This window comes from Triturus cristatus, chromosome 7 (assembly GCF_964204655.1).
Source record: "Triturus cristatus chromosome 7, aTriCri1.1, whole genome shotgun sequence".
In the NCBI taxonomy this organism is placed as follows: Eukaryota; Metazoa; Chordata; class Amphibia; order Caudata; family Salamandridae; genus Triturus; species Triturus cristatus.
The window spans coordinates 742,620,926-742,639,525 of record NC_140590.1 but is presented as its reverse complement, the minus strand read 5'-3'; the positions used below and the strand labels follow the sequence as shown (position 1 = coordinate 742,639,525).

Sequence of the window (18,600 nt, the reverse complement as noted above, 5' to 3'; positions counted from 1 at the left end):
AGAGAGGGGACTGGAGTTTGATATGGCCGCTAGCGTACTGCACTGGTTTCCGCACACGCCCAAAACCAAACTCACGAGCAAATTCGTAGACATGGGCCTTATTGTAGCGAAACGAGAAATCACGAAGCGGTGGAAGGCAACGGGGAGGCCCACTAGCAAACGGTGGAAGGGGGAGTTTCTTAAATGGGCCACCAGCGAGGGGGCACTGCGGTATCAATCGGCTCATAGACGCAACGACGACAAGGCGCTAGAGGCTGCAGGTGCGTGGGAGGTGCTAGTGCAGGCACTGTGAGATTATGAACCAGGCGCGGAGGAGGAAGAACGCCCTGGGGCTGAGGGAGTCCCACCGGAGCAAACTGGGCACATCACGTAAATTGACTCATTGGTATTCCATGGGCTGTACGGCACTAGAGGACAGAGGTTGTTGCATGCGTTGGTGAGGAGGATTGAGGGAGGGGGAGGGAAGCTGGGAGTGTTGTTAGGGGTTAAGGGTAGAGTTTATTATGTAGATGTTTGGTTTTCTGCGCTGTATAATCCGGGAGGGAATTTTACGAACCTGTATTAGGGGGTTGTATAATTGGTGGGGAGGCGTGCGTTAATCTTGCAGACAGTATGGTGAAACAAATTGTGCAAGGTTTTCTATGTGAATATGCAAAAAACAATAAACTATGTTTAAAAAAAAAATAGGGAGGTCCCTAGCAATTCTGGCCAATGTTTGGCACCCCAAAGGGAAGGGTTGTTACCTAGAACTAGGACCTCGTTTTGATTCAGCCAAGCTGCAATTTTCATCATACGCAGATGCAATAAGGATGGATCATTTCTCTGTGTCGAGGAGTGAGAGAAAATTATCTGAGTATCGTCAACGTATGAAAAGAGGGTGAGCCCACAGCCCTCTATTAAGTTTGCCAAAGGGCGTATGTAAATGTTGAACAGCAAGGGACCTTTGGTGAATGTACTGAGAAAGACGACCCCCTAGTTGCTCCCAGGCATTGTGGTAAGTAGCCGGCACAAGAGAAAGATCATTGCTTTCTAGTGACATCTCGTGCCTTGGTGGGCTATTTTCCTCTTGTTGATTGTTTGTAAGCAGCTGCAGGTGGTTGTCTGTACTGGTCTGTCTATTGTTACTTATATTTTCCTTGATAAGATTCGTATTGTTGTCTATAATTTTGAAATCCTCCTCTGTAAGAGTAGGAACTTTTTCCTCTAGCCCCACGAAAAGGTTGTTTAGCGCAATTGTAATGATCCTAGGGACCTGGCGGTGACCGCATTCGCTTTAACAGTTTGCAGAGCTTCGTCAATGCGTTTTGCGAATAATGCTTCTTTGTCATAGGGCATATCCAAAATGTTTGTCTAGATTTCTGACCTCAATGTTGTTGCTTTAAGCCAGCCCTGTCTCTGAAGAACTGCTGCACCAGCTAGTTGCTGGAAAGCGGTTGAAGAGATATCAAAGGCATAGTCAATTATCTCAGAAGAAGCTCGTTCACCTTCCAAGAGAATTTTCCTGGCGTCAGGTTTAACATCCTCTGTTAGCAGATCGACATACTGTGCCATATCTGACCACATTTGTCAAATCTACCTAGAATTGCTACAGAATTCGCTGCTCTTACTGTTACTGCCACCATGCTGGAAAAAACGTTTACCAATAATGTCAAGGCGACGTCCATCCCTATCTGATGGTATAGTGATAGGGGTGGGAGGATTCCTAGAGCATCTCTGGGTTGCTTGACTGATGAAGGAATCCAGTCTTGGTTGTCCAATAAGACGTGCTGGAGCATCATCAGGTGCCTTATTATTCTTATCCCATCTGGGCATAACTGCCCCCACAGTGTCTGGGTTTTCCATAATACGTACTCCTTCTTGCCATATCAAATCTATAATGGGGATTGCTCTTACTGACTTTTTTGTTGGTTCTTTAAAGTCGGAAAGAAACCAGCCTGCTTGCTTGCTCCTTGATGATATGGAAAGCACCTATATTGTCCAGCTGTGAATCCACTGGAGGTGGAACTGGAGGAGATAGTGTAGTTATCAAATAGTCATCCCACTCATTAATAGTGGATGTGTGATCCCACCCTCTTCTTCTTGATCACCATCCGAAGTGTCGGGGTCATGAAGAGGCAGATCTTCCAATGGTAGAGATGATAGAGGAGTACCTGAGATTTGCAATGTGCGCGGCTAAGGAGGTGGCATTTGTTGTCTACATAATATTGTTGTTTGCAGTCAAGGAGTAGACGTAGTCGTCACAGGTTCTGTGAATCATTTGTAATGTTCTTGTAGATGACTTGGTGGTTGATTACTAAATCCAGAGGCATATGGATAGAATTATCCTATTGCTCTTGTAGTATGTATGCAGGATACTGTTGATAATCCTCTTCATAATATTGGTCATCATCACAGGCCTGACATTTCACTTGTAATTCTGAAGGACTACGAGTGGCTCTAAAATTGCTCTCATCTTCAGATTCCTCATCTAGTAAATGAGTCTGTGGAAAAGGTGACACTGCTTGGAGATGTGTGAGTTGGAAAAATCACATCAGTAATAGGTTTATTCGAATATGAGAGGTGTGATATTGGCACCAGTGATGTTAAAGGTACAAATGATGTAAAAATTTGAACCTCAGTCGACAATAAGTCTGTTATCGACGAGGATTTTTTGGCATTTTTTAGGTAGTACAGGTTTTCCTGGTTGAATTGCCGTCGATGGCGCTGTCATCGTCGATGTCATCGAAGGTGTTGTTAATTAGAGTTCGGTCGAAGGTGTTTTCCTTAATTGGATCCGCCGACCTGGATGTATTTGTTGACGAAATACGCCCCTTCGTGGGCAACGATGTTGCTGACGAACATTTAGATGAATGCTTCATCGACTGGACTGAAGACAGTGAAGTCGACTTAGATGTCGTCGTCGACAAAAACCTGCAAATAACTATGGTCGTCGATGCTGCTGGAGACGACAACATTATCAATAGCAACGCTGCCGTAGAGAAGGTAGACATCAAGGTCTTTGATGTCGTTGACAGCATCGTCATAAGTACAAAATTGGAGAAATCTTGATTTTTTTTTTTCTACAGCAAGTGCTCCTGTCATCGACGGAAGAGATTTAGAAGACCTTTTAACAGACACTTATTTTTCAGATGGTTTAGTAGGTTCTGAGGGATCCTTTAAGGAATGTCTGTGCTTTAATTTCTTCTGAGACTTTTTAGAATGACCAGATGGCTCATGATGGGATGTCTTAAGGGCCTGCTTAGGTTGTTCAGAAGACTCCTGGTCAGAGGATCTATACCTTTTGTGAAATGTGCCAGATCTCAAAGAATCATCACTGTTTTCCTCAGAGACTGGGTTTTCATTGGATATAAGTCTCTGTAACCACAACCAAAGTCTTCCCTCCCTGTCTTTGAGGATCTTCTGGGGGAAAGTGTGACCGATTTTATGGTCTTTGTTTGATACGGATAGAGACAATAAATGCACTTTTTATAAGGGTCATCAATGTAAAGTCTCTTTTTGCCACAGGTGTTACATAGCCTCAATAATCCCTTCTTAGAATGTTCTGACATTGTCAGAATGTTCAAGGATAATATTAGAAAGAAATGTTTTTCTGACCTGAGAAGAAGTGTCCTGAAATTAATAGTTTAAAGAATAAATTGAGCAGAGCTCAAGGAGACTTCCTTCACACAACACACAGTAGAAAATCGGAGAGATCTGGCCTCTGTGGGGAGGGGAGTGTTCTAGAGGGTGCTGTCGTCTGATTGGTTATAGGTCAAGTTCGGTCCTTTAAAAAACAAAACAGGGCATAGATAGGCTATTAAATGCATGGCCCAGTGCCATTATAGCCAATGTTTGTTAACTTATTGCTTTATTATAGTACCGTAGGACTCCCACTTGGGCGATGGGGAATGATTGAAGCATGAATACTGGAGAAATTAAAACTTTGAAATAATGAGTACAAAATGTTGCAGGATCCTGTAATTAAGTGGAGCTTTTTCAGTATTTATGAAATTGAGGATAGCCCAATGTGAAAAAAATCGATTTTGCAGGCTGAAACTCAAAACACACTGTGTGAGGGGTCAACTCAGAGATGAATGAGACCTGGATTATGATATGAAAACTGAATTTAAATATGACCCGTCAAAATGCCTCAAGGTATTTGAAATGGTGCGTTTTGCATTAGTTTTGACATAAAGCACAAGTTACTTACCTTCGGTAACTATATATCTGCAAGAAACATTAGTAGTGATAGATTCCTTACCTTAGAATTACCCCCAGACGTCAGATTGGATCCGGAAAGTTTTCGTCAGCAGTACCCCTGCGCGTCGGTAGGCGTCATCGTGCGTCTCCGTATGCGTCGTTGGCGCCGGTATGACGTCGCTGTAGCTACTTAGACGTGCCCACGCGCTCTGACATCAGTTCTGTACACGCCAGGAACGCAGAGCCATGCAAGAAACTGACCACTGGTGCCATGAAACTAGGGCATTGAAAGGGAGGACTTTAACCCTAGAAATCAGTTCGCAGAAGGGGGAGGATGGGTGGGGCGGTAAGGAATCTATCTCTACTAATGTTTCTTACAGATATATCGTTACCAAAGGTAAGTAACTTGTGCATCTGAAAGAAACACGTAGTGATAGATTCCTTACCTTAGAATAGCTACCCCAGCAATACCAACCCCGGTGGTGGGTCGGCGAACCAAGATCACACCAGAAAGTCCTGGAGAACAGAACGGCCAAAGAAGCCATCTCTCAGGACTTGGCTGTCCAGGCAGTAATGCTTGGTAAACGTGTACAGCGAGGCCCACGTAGCTGCCTGACAGATGTCATGCAAGGGAACTCCCCGTCCCAAAGCAGTAATGGCTGCCGTCGCCCTGGTTGAATAGGTGCGCAGCCCCACCAAAGAATAACAAGCCTTAATGCACAATACGACCCATCGAGAGATGGTCCGCTTGTGCACGGCCCAACCTTTCTTGGCGCCCACGTAGCCAACAAAGAGTTGGTCATCCACCCGGAACTGTTGTGTGCGACTGAGGTAGAAGGAGAGCGCACGTTTTGGGTCCAAACGGTGGAGCGTCTCTTCCTCTTTTGAAGGATGCGGAGGCGGAAAGAAGGTGAGCAAAGTGATGGTCTGCCCGATGTGAAAGGCAGTAACAACCTTTGGCAGAAAAGATGGACGAGACCTTAGAATAGCTTTGTCCGGTTGGACAGAGAGAAAATGACGTTTAGAAGAAAGAGCCTGGAGCTCTCTCACTCTTCTGGCAGAGGTAATGGCAACCAGGAAAGCATTCTTTAAAGTGGGAAGACGAAGAGGACAGTTGTGAAGTGGATCAAAGGGAGCACACATCAGATATGTCAGAATCAGGTTCAAGTCCCACTGAGGTCTTTATGAAAAGAACAGGAGAGAAAAGGTGAGTAATGCCATTTAAGAATCTATTTACAACAGGGGACTTGAAAAGGGAAGGCTGATCTGGAAGCCGTAAAAAGGCTGAAATGGCCGAGAGATAGCCCTTGACAGTGCCCAGAGCAGAGCCCTGCTGGGCCAAAGAAAGGAGAAATAGAGGGACCTCTGAAAGAGGGGCGAAAAGGGCATCCACAGCCTTTGCTGTGCACCATGCCACAAATTTATTCCACCTGCAGGCGTATACCGTTTTAGTGGAGGGACGTCTGGCTGCCAAGATAACATCACAAACTTCGGGAGGTAGGTAAAAAGACGTCAACTGCCGCCGCTGAATCTCCACGCAAGGAGGTGGAGGCTGAACTGTTTCGGGTGGAGGACCCTCCCCTGCTGCTGCGACAGAAGATCCTCCCGAAGAGGCAGTTGGAGCAGGGGATCGATTGCCATGCTGAGTAGCTCGGGATAACATACTCTTCGAGCCCAGTCCGGAGCCACAAGAATGACTTGGACCCAGTCGCGCTTGATCTTATTCAGCTCTCTGGGTAGAAGTGGCATAGGCGGAAAGGCGTATAGTAAACCGCAAGCGAGTGCCGCCTTGGAAATTCCAACGCGCAGAACTGATGACATTGCGCGTTCTCTTCGGTGGCAAATAGATCTAACCAAGGCTCTCCCCATTGCTGAAAGAGACCTTGCGCCACGTCCGAGTTCAGATGCCATTCGTGATCCATCATGCACCGGCAGCTGAGTTCGTCCGCCCTGGCGTTCAGGGAACCTGCCAGGTGTTCAACCACCAGGGAAATGCCCTGATGTTCCAGCCATGTCCAGAGGCACAGAGCCACCTGACAGAGGGTCCACGACCCCACCCAGCCTTGCTTGTTGCAGTACCACATGGCGGTGGTGTTTTTTTTTTTCTTTGCAGAGTTTTATATAGCGCGACCTTGACACGAATCCAATCAGGTATCAGAGCGCTTTACATAACACCAGTTACGTTACTTGAGGACATACATTCATTTTTTTGTTAGGCACGGGGAGATTAAGTGATTTGCCCAGAATTACAGGATGTTCAGCGTCATTAACGAGACTCAAAACCCAGTTCCCCAGGTCCGAGGTCGAGCACCCTAGCCATTAGGCCAACTCTTCTCCCCACAGGTGTCCGTGAACACCTGCACTACCCTCCCCACGACAGAGGGAAGGAATAATTTCAGTGCAAGTCGGATCGCCCGAAGCTCCAGAAGGTTGATATGGAGCTGGGACTCTGCCAGAGACCAGAGGCCTCTGATCTCCACCTCTCCCATGTGGCCGCTCATCCCAGAAGGGACGGGTCCATCACAACTGTGTGTTCCAGTTGGGGAAGGGAGAGGGATCTGCCATTGACCCAATTGCGATTCGTGAGCCACCACTGCAATTGTCGTGCAGTGCCCTCCGAGATCTGGACGTGGTCGGACAGGTTGACCTGATGCTGTGCCCACTGGAACTTCAGGTCCCATTGCAGAGCCCGCAAATGCCATCTGGCATGATCCACTAGCAGGATGCAGGAGGCAATCAGGCCCAGGACTTGGAGGGTCATCATGACCGAAACCCAGGATAGAGGCTGAAAGATCGGAACCATAGCCTGAATATCCCAGATTCGCTGCTCGGGAGGATAAACCCGAAACCGCGCCGAGTCAAGAACTGCTCCAATGAAGAGGAGCTTCTGAGAGGGGATCAGGTGCGACTTCGGCACGTTGATGGAAAACCCCAGCAAATGCAGGAGGTCGGCTGTGGTCTGGAGCTGGGAGACAACTGCTTGAGGCGAGCCCGCTTTCAACAGCCAGTCGTCAAGATAGGAGAAGACTGGAACCCCTGATCTGCGCAGATGAGCTGCGACCTCCGCCATCACTTTCGTGAATACCCGAGGGGCGCTGGTAAGGCTAAAGGGGAGCACGGTAAACTGTAAGTGCTCGTGGCCTACCGTGAACCGCAGGTAACGCCGGTGGGCCGGCAGGACAGGGATGTGGAAATATGCGTCCTGCAAGTCCAACGCTACCATCCAGTCTCCAGGGTCGAGGGCAGACAAGACCTGAGCTAGCGTCAACATCTTGAACTTCTCCTTCCGGAGGAAGCGGTTGACATTCCTGAGGTCCAAGATAGGACGCAGGCCCTTGTCCTTCTTGGGGACCAGAAAGTAGTGGGAATAATAACCACGACCTACTTCTGGCCCAAGGAATGCGCTTGATGGCCCCCTTTGCCAAAAGGACCGTGACTTCCTGCTGAAGAAGCGCAAGATGGTCCCCCGACATGCGGTGGTACTGAGGTGGCATGGCTGGAGGGGTAGTCTTGAAGGGGAGGGAGTAGCCCCTTCTGACAATTTGCAGCACCCACTTGTCCGAAGTGATGTTGCGCCAGTGGGGGAGGTGATTGTGAGAAGTTGGCCTGATGTATGATGTCACTAGTTATAGTGTACACCTTATATCAGTCCAAATACCCTTATGGTGATTGGTTGTAAAGTCAACCTTATAGACCAGCTATCCTAGTGGTAGCATGGACAAGAGCAGTCTTAGGCTAAACTCTGAATGGCATGTGAAGCCAGCTGTGATACCATATATAATCCCTTGAATACCAAATGAAAGGACACCACAACAGATATATATATAAAATAAAGTGTATTTATTCTAGTCAAACCCTCAGCACTCTTTATGAGATTAGAGGTAAGTACAACACAGTCTTATTTAAGCATACATTAAGTCACACAGGTAAGTAATACAGTTAGGCCCTAGGGGCCACGCAAACCATATACTAAGTAAGTGGTATAAGAACCACTGTCACGGAAATAGAATAGGCCTAGGCCTAGGGAATCGCTGGGGCTACACTACACTAGCGTTAGTTAGGAAGTGGGAGGCCCACGGGATTCGTGTGCAGAGTGGAAACACTCACGCGTAATGCGTAAAAGTCAATAGCAATAGTACAGTTTAGAAAACTGTAGATTTAGGACACTTCCGGAGTAGCTAGGAAGTTGAGACTTGAAAACTAGACACTAGGATAGTCACTATCCTGATGAGCACCGGAGTACCCAAGTTACCTAGCCCACAGGCTGCGGGTGCATAGGGGTGAAGATGCGTCGTTTTCGTCGTCGACTCCTATGGATGCCTGAAGAAAGATGCTGACAGGCAGTCAGGGGAGAGTGTCCGGTGGATCCCAAGGCTGGGATCAAGAAGAGAAGAAACCTGCAAGCAGAAGGGACAGAGTCAAGGTCACTAGCCAGTGACCACGTGGAACCAGGAAGGAACCAGTCGATGTCGTGAAGAGTTGCAGGTGAAGGTGAAGCTTGTCGCTGCAGCCAGGAGGACCAGGAAGCGTCGAGGACGACCAGGACCAGGAGGCGAGCTGTCCCACGAAGGCTCTTGCTGTCGGCGGCGTCGAAGTTGGACTAGGACTCACCAAGCCTTGGCAAGCGGAACCCACGAAGAACAAAGGACTTGCTTCTGGTGCAGACCAGGAAGGTCTGGGGTGCTTCTTCTTTGCAGAGAAGCGGGAGCCAGTCTGGAGGAGCCAAACCAGCGCAGAAGATTTCAGGGTGCGTCGTCACAGAGCCCACTAGCCAGCGGGCAAGCAACCGGACAGACGCGGCAAGCAGGAAAATGCTGAAGGGCCCCACGCAGGACTCGTGGAGTGTGGGGGGCTGATCTTCGGTGCAGATGGTGCTTGGGGTTGGGGCTTCTCAATCCCCGGTGCACAACTTCGAGGGTACCTCAGAAGCTGCGCTGTAAGTTACTAGCCACTTTTCCCAGGTAGCCGGTCCCACGTCGCTCGTCGCCTCCACGGATCTCAGCTCTGCTGCAGATGTGGATGAGGGTCGGAGAAGTCTGGAAATCAAGGCTCTGGTCGGGCTCTGCAGTCGGTTCCTCGTAGAACGGTCGCAAAGCAAAGGGTAGTCTCTTGATGGTGCCTGTTTGCACAGGGTAGCCACTCCTTGGCTACAAGGGAGATTCTTCAGTCTTCTTCTTTCGTCGAATGTCGAAGGTCCAGAGTTTCTGTTCAGTTTTGCAGGTTCAGGATAATCTAAAGTCTTGAGGCCCAACTCCCACTCTTATACTAATCTGGGGGGCTGGGATACCTGCTAGGTCACGCCTTATGGGTGGGACCTGGGAGGGGGTGGTTACACCCACTTCCCTTTGTCCAGTTTCGCGCCAGAGCTGGGGCTGGAGTGCCCCAGCGCCGGTTTGAACTGGACTATGCAAGGAACACCTTGTGTGCCCCAGGCATGTCTCATTCCTTTCAGCCCACCCTGCCCCAATACACTAAAGGCTGTCTGGGGAGGTGCTAGCACCTCCCCAAGCAGGAAACCTATTGTCCAGGCCTCCCTGGCTGGGATCACTTCCAGCAGCAGGAGGTCAGACTTGTGTCTGTGGCAGCAGCATCCATTTTGTGATGCTGAGGCTTTGGTTAGAGTTAAACAGCAAAGTAGGATTTTAACATGTCTCTCCCTCTAGAAGGGAGGGATAATATCCTCATCACCAGAAATGGTATGGGGGTATTATTCCAAAGTGTTAGACACCTTACACGACATGTTTTGATAAAGCCAAACCATAGTTACCATAACCGTTTAAGATTATAAGGCACTTTAAGAGTATATGGTAGGCTATATCATAGAACAGCTATAAGGGCATGGTTCCGAAAGCTGCAGACAGGCTCAGCTCATGCTAGAGCACCATCTCACATGTTACCAAGCACTCTGCCTCCAGGATTGTTAAGGCCTGCCATAGGAGTGACTGATAGGTACACATGTGTCTATATATAAGGGTAGATATAGGCATACTATATCTAAGCAAGGGGTGATTACACGACCTTGCCCCAGCTGAGTGATCAGCCAGTTGTGTCTGATTGGAAGGCCAGACCAGGGGTGGCATAATACATGCTGCAGCCCCTGGGAGGCCTAGGGTACACCTATGCCCTGGGTACCTAGGGTACACTGTACAGGGTCCAATAAGGTGATCCTTACCAATTGGTTATGTACCTAGGGTACATGGAGTCCATTTTAAAGAGAGAGCAGACAGCCTGAGACCCTGAATGGCAGGATCTCAGACCAACTAAGTCGAAAAACCAGCTAGACACTAGGCAAAAAGTTGGGGGTAACCATAGTCAGATATCCACCTTCCTACAGTGATGGCGAACTCTGCCACCCATTGGCGTTTGGTGGCCCTGAAATACCGGACTAGGAAGGCTTTGCAGTGGATGCTGCGGGCTGGCTCCCTGAACCGCCCACGTCCGCGGCCGAGCTGTTGATGCTGCTGCACCGGCCTGTGGCCCTGCGAACTTAGTGGGGCACCCCTTCTGCGGTCACGAAAGGAGCGAAAGGCAGAAGGTGGAGGAGGCCGAGTGGCCGACAGGCCCAATGACTTGGCCGTAGCCCCTGAGTCCTTAAAGCGCCCCAACTCACCATCTGCCTTATTGCCAAAAAGGCAAATGCCATCAAAGGGCATGTCCATGAGAGTGTTCTGGACATCCCCGGAGAAGCCAGTTGTTCTCAGCCAGGTGTGGCGCCTAAGCGCCACCGTCGTGGAAATTGCCCTGCCCAGCGAGTCGGCGGTGTCAAGCTCACATCAGATGGTGAACTTAGCTGCGTCTCTCCCAGCAGCAATAGCTTGGGCGAGTACAGTCTGGGCCTCCTCCGGACAGCTAGGCAGCACCTACGCAACCGTGTCCCACACAGAGTGGGAATAACGGCCCAAGAGGCATGTGGTGTTCACCGACCGCAGCCCTAAGCTGGCAGATGAAAACAGCTTCTTGTCAAGCTGCTCCAGCTTCTTGGATTCCCTATCCGGAGGTGCGGAAGGGAACGTGCTCTGGGAAGCAGAGGCTTGGACAACCAAGCTCTCAGGAGTGGGGTGTTGGGAGAGTAAGAGGGGGTCGCCTGGAGCTGGGCGATGGCGTCGGGCCACGTTCCTGTCCACAGGAGCCCCTGTGTTGGGCCTGAACCAGGTGCCCAAAAGTACGTCAGACAGTGCTTCATTAAAGGGCAGCAAGGGCTCCGAGGAGGTCACCGCCGGCTGGAGCACTTCTGTCAGGAGGTTAGTCCTGACGGCCACTGTAGGGAGTTTGAGGTGGAGGGCCTCGGTGAGGTGTCTAGACCACTGGCATCCCCAAAATCCTCTGCCCAGTCCGGGTCATAAGCACACTCTTGTGCGAGAGGGTCCTCAGACCCCTCTCAGTCATCCCCTTTCTCCGAAGTCTATGGAACAGGCTGAAAATACGGAGGACGGACAAGCGGAAAAAATGGTCCCATCGGCGTCAGAATCGGCACCGTGTCCGGTTCAGGGCTGAAACTGGGGACGACGTCGTCCCGAGGAGTGGGCGACGTCAGACGTGGTGCCAGTGGGGTCGACATTGGTGGAGGTGTTGTAAGGTCAACCGGCATCGACCTGGGTCCGATCCCGGATCCCAGGAGGTCCTGTGGCACCGTTGCCACCGGCGATGGAAGGACAGAACCCCCAGCCGGGCCCGGGTGCCCGTTGGCACACCGGCGGGGACAGACGGCCCAAAGAGTCGGGCCGTGGCAGCAAGAAATGATTGCACCTGGGCAGGCGTCGCCAAGGGACCCGGGAAGGATAGGTAAGCCGGCGTCGCAGGCTCCGCCGGAGCAGCGGGGGTGGTGCCACCCGCACCCTCAGCCGCGTCACGCGAGGGGAAGTCGAGGAACGACAACGCTTCTAAAAAAACTCAGTCAAAAAATTACTGGGAGTACTAGCTCTTCCCGGATCTGCGCTTGCTGGCGTGGAAAAAGAAAGAACTGACGTCAGCGCGCGTGGGCGCGTCTAAGTAGCTCCAGCGATGTCATCTCGGCGCCAACGATGCAGGCAGAGCCGCAAGACGACCCCTACCGACGCGACGGGGTACTGCTGACGAAAACTTTCCGGATCTAGTCTGACGCCTGGGGTAATTCTAAGGTAAGGAATCTATCACTACGTGTTTCTTTCATTACTGTTCAAAAAGTTGCATACGTCAGAAAGTATTCTATAACATGGTAATGCGAGCTACTTTCTTTTCACGCTTAATTGACTCTTTGAGCAGGTTATAAAATTCGACTCACCTCTTCCACCACCGACATGAGCTGTTCCACGGGAGTGCTGGAGGTATCTCCCACAATCAAGGAAGTCTTAATGTTGTCCTTTGTGACAGTTTCCTTGTTCTTCTTCACAAAATAAACTCCTTTGTTTTTCAAAATGGCAGGGAAGCCAGAGGTGGCATATAGCTGTCCTGCTTGATTAGTGCTTATGACTAATACCATTGAATCTGCGAGAGTCAAGAAATTCACTACCTGCTGCTTGTACTCATCTACTGACAAGAACTTTGTCCACTTTTCTAACTTCAATCTCAAGGACATCAGTGTATAATTCTGCAAAAACTCCAACCTTTTATCAGTGTCTTCCATGTTTCAGACTTTTTGCAGAAGGCTTTATAAAATAAGGGAGTAGGGAAAGGCTGATTCTTTCTTCAATCTTCAATTAGTTCCAGAAAACAGCACACTGAGACATGTGCCTTATAGCGGATGTGCCTGCCTGCAAAGATAAGATGCAGTGTTTTTAAGCGCTGTTTTTCATTTCCTAAACATGACACATATTTCTGTACATTTTTCAAATATCAATCAGAATGAGTCGTCCAACTCAGAAGAAAGTAGTCTCTCCTATGGCCTTTTTAAAAGCCCCATTGTTTAAGAATCTGAATAAAGCCTCTCTGATCTATAAGTGACAAACACAAAACAGAATGTGACACTGTCTGCTTCTACTAGTAGATGATCACTCATTGGAGAAGTAATCGAAGGCCAGCTCACCCTTGTTATGTGGTTCAATCAGAGGGGAGGTCTTCCAGCAAGAAACTGTAAGTAGGCCCCTGCCATAACCTCATTCATCCATGTAAACCACCTGCCGCCTTCATGAGACCTCCTAGAACTAAGCTACCCCACAGAATCTAATCCCACATACCCTAGACTAAGACTATAGCGTATACACGCCAGTGTAACACACCTTACATGTTCAGGGCTCATACATCAGAGCTATCTGAGGCATAACTCTGTTGTCTATTTCATGATTGAATAAACATCAGCTAGTTCAAATATTAAATTGCCTATATTCACTCCAAGAGTTAGCAAGGAATTTGAAATGGAACATTATTAGCCTGGTAAAGTTCACCTCCCTGATACTTAATCCCCGCCTCCATCTATTCTCTAATGATTGATGAATCCGGAATTTGCAGTACTGAGGCTTCCTGTGTGTTATCATGATTACTTGTAATCGTTTTCGTTGTATACTATATCGGGTTGCATGATGCATTAACACTAAGGCCACCATAACGAGTCCTATGATAATTTAAAATGCAGTACTGTTACACCCAGCTTATCGATACCAGAGATACAGGTAATTCTGGGATGCAAAATTACAATAGGGTTACAAGTAATCTCATACAGACTGATTTAAGGGTTGGGGAATAACATGAAGAAACTGGTGTTATTGTACTGATTTAAGTATGAGATTCCTGAAATCTAGGTCATTTTGTGGAGACAAATTCCACCATGTTTGCCCTGGTGGGCTTCTCCCAGGACTTCCAATGAAAATACTGCCTGTAGTAATTCCATATACATTATTAAAGTATGTCTTGTAATATTGATTTGAATAGCATGGATTTCCAGGGCATACCTGCAGTGAGCCAACCTTTCATAGTGGGTGTAGGAGGCTGGCATAGTATATGGTGCACACTTATTTGAGTGATGTACCTTGCACTAATCCAGGCAACCCTTACGCTTATTTTAGTGGTCTTAACCATAGAAAGTTACCAAAGTGGTAGCTGTGGAGAGCAGCCTTCAGGCTTATCTTGAAGTTGTGTTAAGCAGCTTGTTTTACCAGTTTAATCATGCAGTGTAGGGTAAACTAAAAATAACCACACAGTGTTTATATAAAAAGACTTCTATTTATTACACAACACTCACTAACACATTGGTATATTTCCTACCTGAAGATATTAACACATTACAGCAAAGATACTTCAATTGCAATAAGCTAAGTAGCACAAAATACAGTGGTCTCCAGGGGGAGACAAAACAATTTATTAAGAAAGTGGAGGGGGCGCTAGGTGGCGCACGAGCGCAATGGTCGCACTTGAGTGAGGCTCCCGCAGGCTGGCTTCCAAATCCGTAATTTATCCTGCTCCACTCGGAGAATACAACATGAGAAAGTGTGAGACGAGGTAATACTAACCTGGGGGACTCGACGGTGGGCAGCGGTGGACGTCTCAGGCTGCCTGGCCCCAGATAGCAGTGGCTGACATTGCCGACCGAGGGCAGCGACTGTTGTCCTGGAGTCGCAGAGCGGCAGTGCCGACTTCGGGAGCGGCGTGATTCACACGAGGCGGACAGGCCGCGGTGTAGCGATGGCGGTGAAAACACTGTGCTGAACGCCCCTTCAAGAAAATTGCCCGCTACTGGGAGCTGCTGTGATAGCACCCGCAAATAAAGCAAGAAAGGTAGGCGGGGAGCGGATACTAGCTGTGACGAAGGAGAAGGAACCTGCTCCGCTGGCACCTTGAGGTGTCGCGGAAGACTTCGGAAGGGCTCCTGCAACGGGCGGACGCTGGGAGTTGTGGAACTGGTCTGCCCGAGCGCACGGAGAGACATTACATGCACGTTGAGTCACCCGCAGGCATCGCGGAGGTAGCTGGCTGAGACGCGTCTGTGCTCGCTCTATTGGCGCGAAGCGGAGCTGTTGTGGAGCGCTGACCGTTACTGGCGGACTGACGGAGTACAGCAGAGGAGCGTACTTCGACTCCTTGCTTCCCGGGCAGCGAGGGCATAATAACCTGCACCTGAGTTAGTAGGTGTCCCCGATTTGACTGCTACTTGCGGCAGGGCCTTCCAGACTGAGGGTGAGGCTGCAGGGGGGGTGGGGGCCCTATCAACAGCGGACTCTGTGCGCTACGGCAAGTCAAGCAGGAGCTGGGCTCGATTTTTGCACACTGAGCTGGGCATGCGTGAGTCTCATCCCAGTAAAAGAGACTGGTGCATGAAAAAGCACGCTGGACTGTGACCATAGTTTGAATACCGGCTGCATAAGGAGGTGGGTGGTGCGCTTGCTACTTATTACACAACGGCGGACATAGACTGCCCATTAGGAGTTGATGCTGTGAGATGTTGGATATGGGTGCAGTTGGCATAAGGCACCGTGACACAGCCGAGTGATCACCACTACGCTACAGGATTAAGTGGGGGGGTCTTTGCAACCAGGGGCAGTGACACGGCAGATGGTCCTGCCAAGCTATGGGGGGAAATAATTGGCCACTGTTAACACTGAGGCTGGCGGTGTGGCGAGTTGCGCATCCTGCGGTACCCTTCAGAGCAGCGCTGGTTCATATCCTTGGCCCAGTCCAGTGGGATCACAGGTCAGAGGGGACATAAATCCCTCATCCAAATACGCAGCCCGAAGATTGGGAAGACAGATGCTCGTCAGCCGAGAATGACCTTCGACGCCCGGAAACCTGCAAGGAAGCAACAGATGGAGGCGGGTTCAGGAGTGGAGCCCTCACAACAAGAACAAGAGACAGCTCCAGGGGAGGACTTGAAAACTATATTGCTGGAGATGCGGCAGGGTTTCGCGGTCATGGCAGGTAAAATGGATACGATGACAACGTGCATGGATGCGATAGCCCGAAAGATCGAGGGACACGAGACACGATTGAAGGAAGCGGAGCAACGTATTTCCACTGTCGTAGATACCACTGATCATGTGCAAAAAACTACAGAACAGCTTGACAAATTGCTTAAAGTTATAGCTGCTAAAAATGAGGACATAGAGGCGCGTAGTCGAAGAAACAACATAAGCGTTCTGGGAATACCGGAGAGCACAAACACAGGCAAGCTGGAGGACTATATTGAAAAACTCTTGATAGCTGTGGTGGGAAAGGACTCCCTCGCCTCTCAATTTATAGTGGAGCGAGCTCATGGATCCCTTGGGCCCAGACCGCCTCCTGGCAGCACCCCCAGGCCAATTATCGCTCGCCTGTTAAATTACAGGGACAGCCCGGCGGGCCTGACGGAGACGCCTGCCCAGCCGGTGGACCTGACCCTCCGGGACGTCATGGGCGCCATCGCGGAGATGAAGGCCTCGGTGGACCAGCGCTTCGACACCCTAGCGCAAAAAATAGACTCGGTCCTTGTGGATGTGAGCCTGGTGAGGGCCGACCTGTCTAAGACGAATGACCGGGTCGATTCCCTGACCCACTCCACAACGGGCCTCGAGACAGATGTGGCGGCCCTCCAAAAGGAGGTGCGCCGGCTTGGCCAGGCGAGCGCCCTGATGGACCGGCGACTGGAGGATTCCGAGGGTCGTGCCAGGAGGAATAATGTTCGTATTGTGGGGGTGCCGGAGGGACGAGAGGCGGAGGCCGCCGACCTTTTTGTGGAAGATCTAATCCTTACCCATCTGCAGCCCCGGGGCCTGAGTGAGCTTTTTGCGGTGGAGCGTGCTCACCGGGTCCCTGGGGGTAGGCCGAAGGCCGGTGCCCCGCCGCGGCCTCTCATTGCCCGGGTTTTTAACTTTCGGGACAGGGACGCTATCCTGCAGACCTCCAGGCAACAGGGACCGGTCAAGCTTGACAACATGGATGTGCGTTTCTACCCGGACTTTACTCCGGCGGTCCAAAAGCAGAGACTGAGTTTTCTCGGTATTAAACGTCGCCTGCGGGACCTGAACCTAAAGTACTCAATGCTCTTTCCAGCTAAGCTAAGGGTGGAGGTGGAAGGTCGCACACACTTCTTTGATCGACCCGAGGCGGCTGGGGACTGGTTGGACACTCTGCCTGATGATCGGGGCCGGGGGGGTGGGGGGGGTGCGGGCGGTGGAGAGGGCCTGCCGGATCAGAATTAAGGGGTGAATAATAGACCCTGCTCGGGACAATACTTCTTTACCATTTCTCGATCGTGTATGTTCCCCTCCTATGGAGGTCGTACGGGGTCTGTTGGGGGCTTCCCTCCTCCTCTGGGGTACTAGTTAGTCTTTCTCTATGGGGCGACAGGCACACTGCACTTTGGGGGGGCTGACTGGGCTCATGCAGGGGTGCAGGGAGGGGGGAGTTCTGTTGGGATGGGGGGGTGGGGGGGGTGTGTTGTTTGTTCGCACCGTAAGGCAAACCCTTTATTGTATTGCTGTTCTCGAAATGCTCTGTGGGGGACGACTGATTGCTTCTACGTATGATGGGGGGTAGGGACTTGGCTGTGTTGTCCTGGAATGTCAACGGCCTGGGGGATCGGATTAAGCGTGGTGTGGTCCTGCAGTTCCTGAAACGTATATCGCCAGATGTTGTCTTCTTGCAGGAGACACACCTTATAGGTAACTCCTTCCATGCCATGAATCGGCGAGGCTATCGTTTGGTGGCCCACTCGGGCTTCACTTCGGGGTCGCGGGGGGTGGGTATCATGATCAAGAACTCGCTCCCGCTGGAGATTGATGAGGTGCGCCATGACGAGAGGGGACGCTACACTGTCCTGGTGGGTAGAATGGAGGGTAGAGTGTTTGTTTTCATGTCAGTGTACGTCCCGCCTGGGCTACAAGCTACTACATTTGCGGACCTGGGGCGCCTCCTCCTGGACCTCCCGGGTGGCCTGCTGGTGGTTGGGGGGGACTTCAATGCGGTAGTTTCTGGTTCTATGGATCGTCACCCCCCTAGGGACCTCCCCCGGGCACAGGCGTGGCTGTCCGGCCTTTTAGACACACTGGGCCTGGTGGATTGCTGGCGACTAAAACACCCTACGCAGCTGCAGTACACCTTCCACTCGGGTGCCCATGGTAGCCTCTCGCGACTTGACTACATCCTGGTCCCGGCGGCCCACGCTGGGAGGGTAGGAGAGGTGTGCCATCTGGCGCGGGGTATTTCGGATCACTCCCCATTACTGTTACATTTTGATGTCTTCCCGAGGGGGGAGGGCAGGGTGGCCCCAATCAATGCATGGTACTTGCGAGACCCCACTATTCGTGCCGACTTGATCAAATCCTTACAGCGATATTTTGACGAGAATGTGGGGTCTGTCCCTTCGGCCATCTCCCTGTGGGAGGCCTTTAAGGTAGTCCTCAGAGGGGAGGCCCTCTCCTTTATCTCCCATGCCCGGAGGCGTGAGCGGGAGGAGGTGACCCGGGTGGAGGCCGAGATTGTGGAACTGGAGGGTGACCTGGGGAGCGGGGTAACGGATGCCAAGTTGCATGTTTTGCA

General features: G+C 50.5%; 1 protein-coding gene across 2 annotated transcripts in view; it reads right to left on the bottom strand.

Moving 5' to 3' along the window:
• DNAH17 (dynein axonemal heavy chain 17) overlaps positions 1-12,781 on the bottom strand; it is a 14,992,541-nt gene extending 14,979,760 nt beyond the window's left edge. For both annotated transcript variants that reach the window (XM_085617470.1, XM_085617471.1), the window contains exon 1: positions 12,440-12,781. In XM_085617470.1, coding sequence (XP_085473596.1) covers positions 12,440-12,781 — 342 coding nt within the window. The remainder of the gene's footprint in view (positions 1-12,439) is intronic.
• Between the last annotated feature and the right edge of the window lie 5,819 nt (positions 12,782-18,600).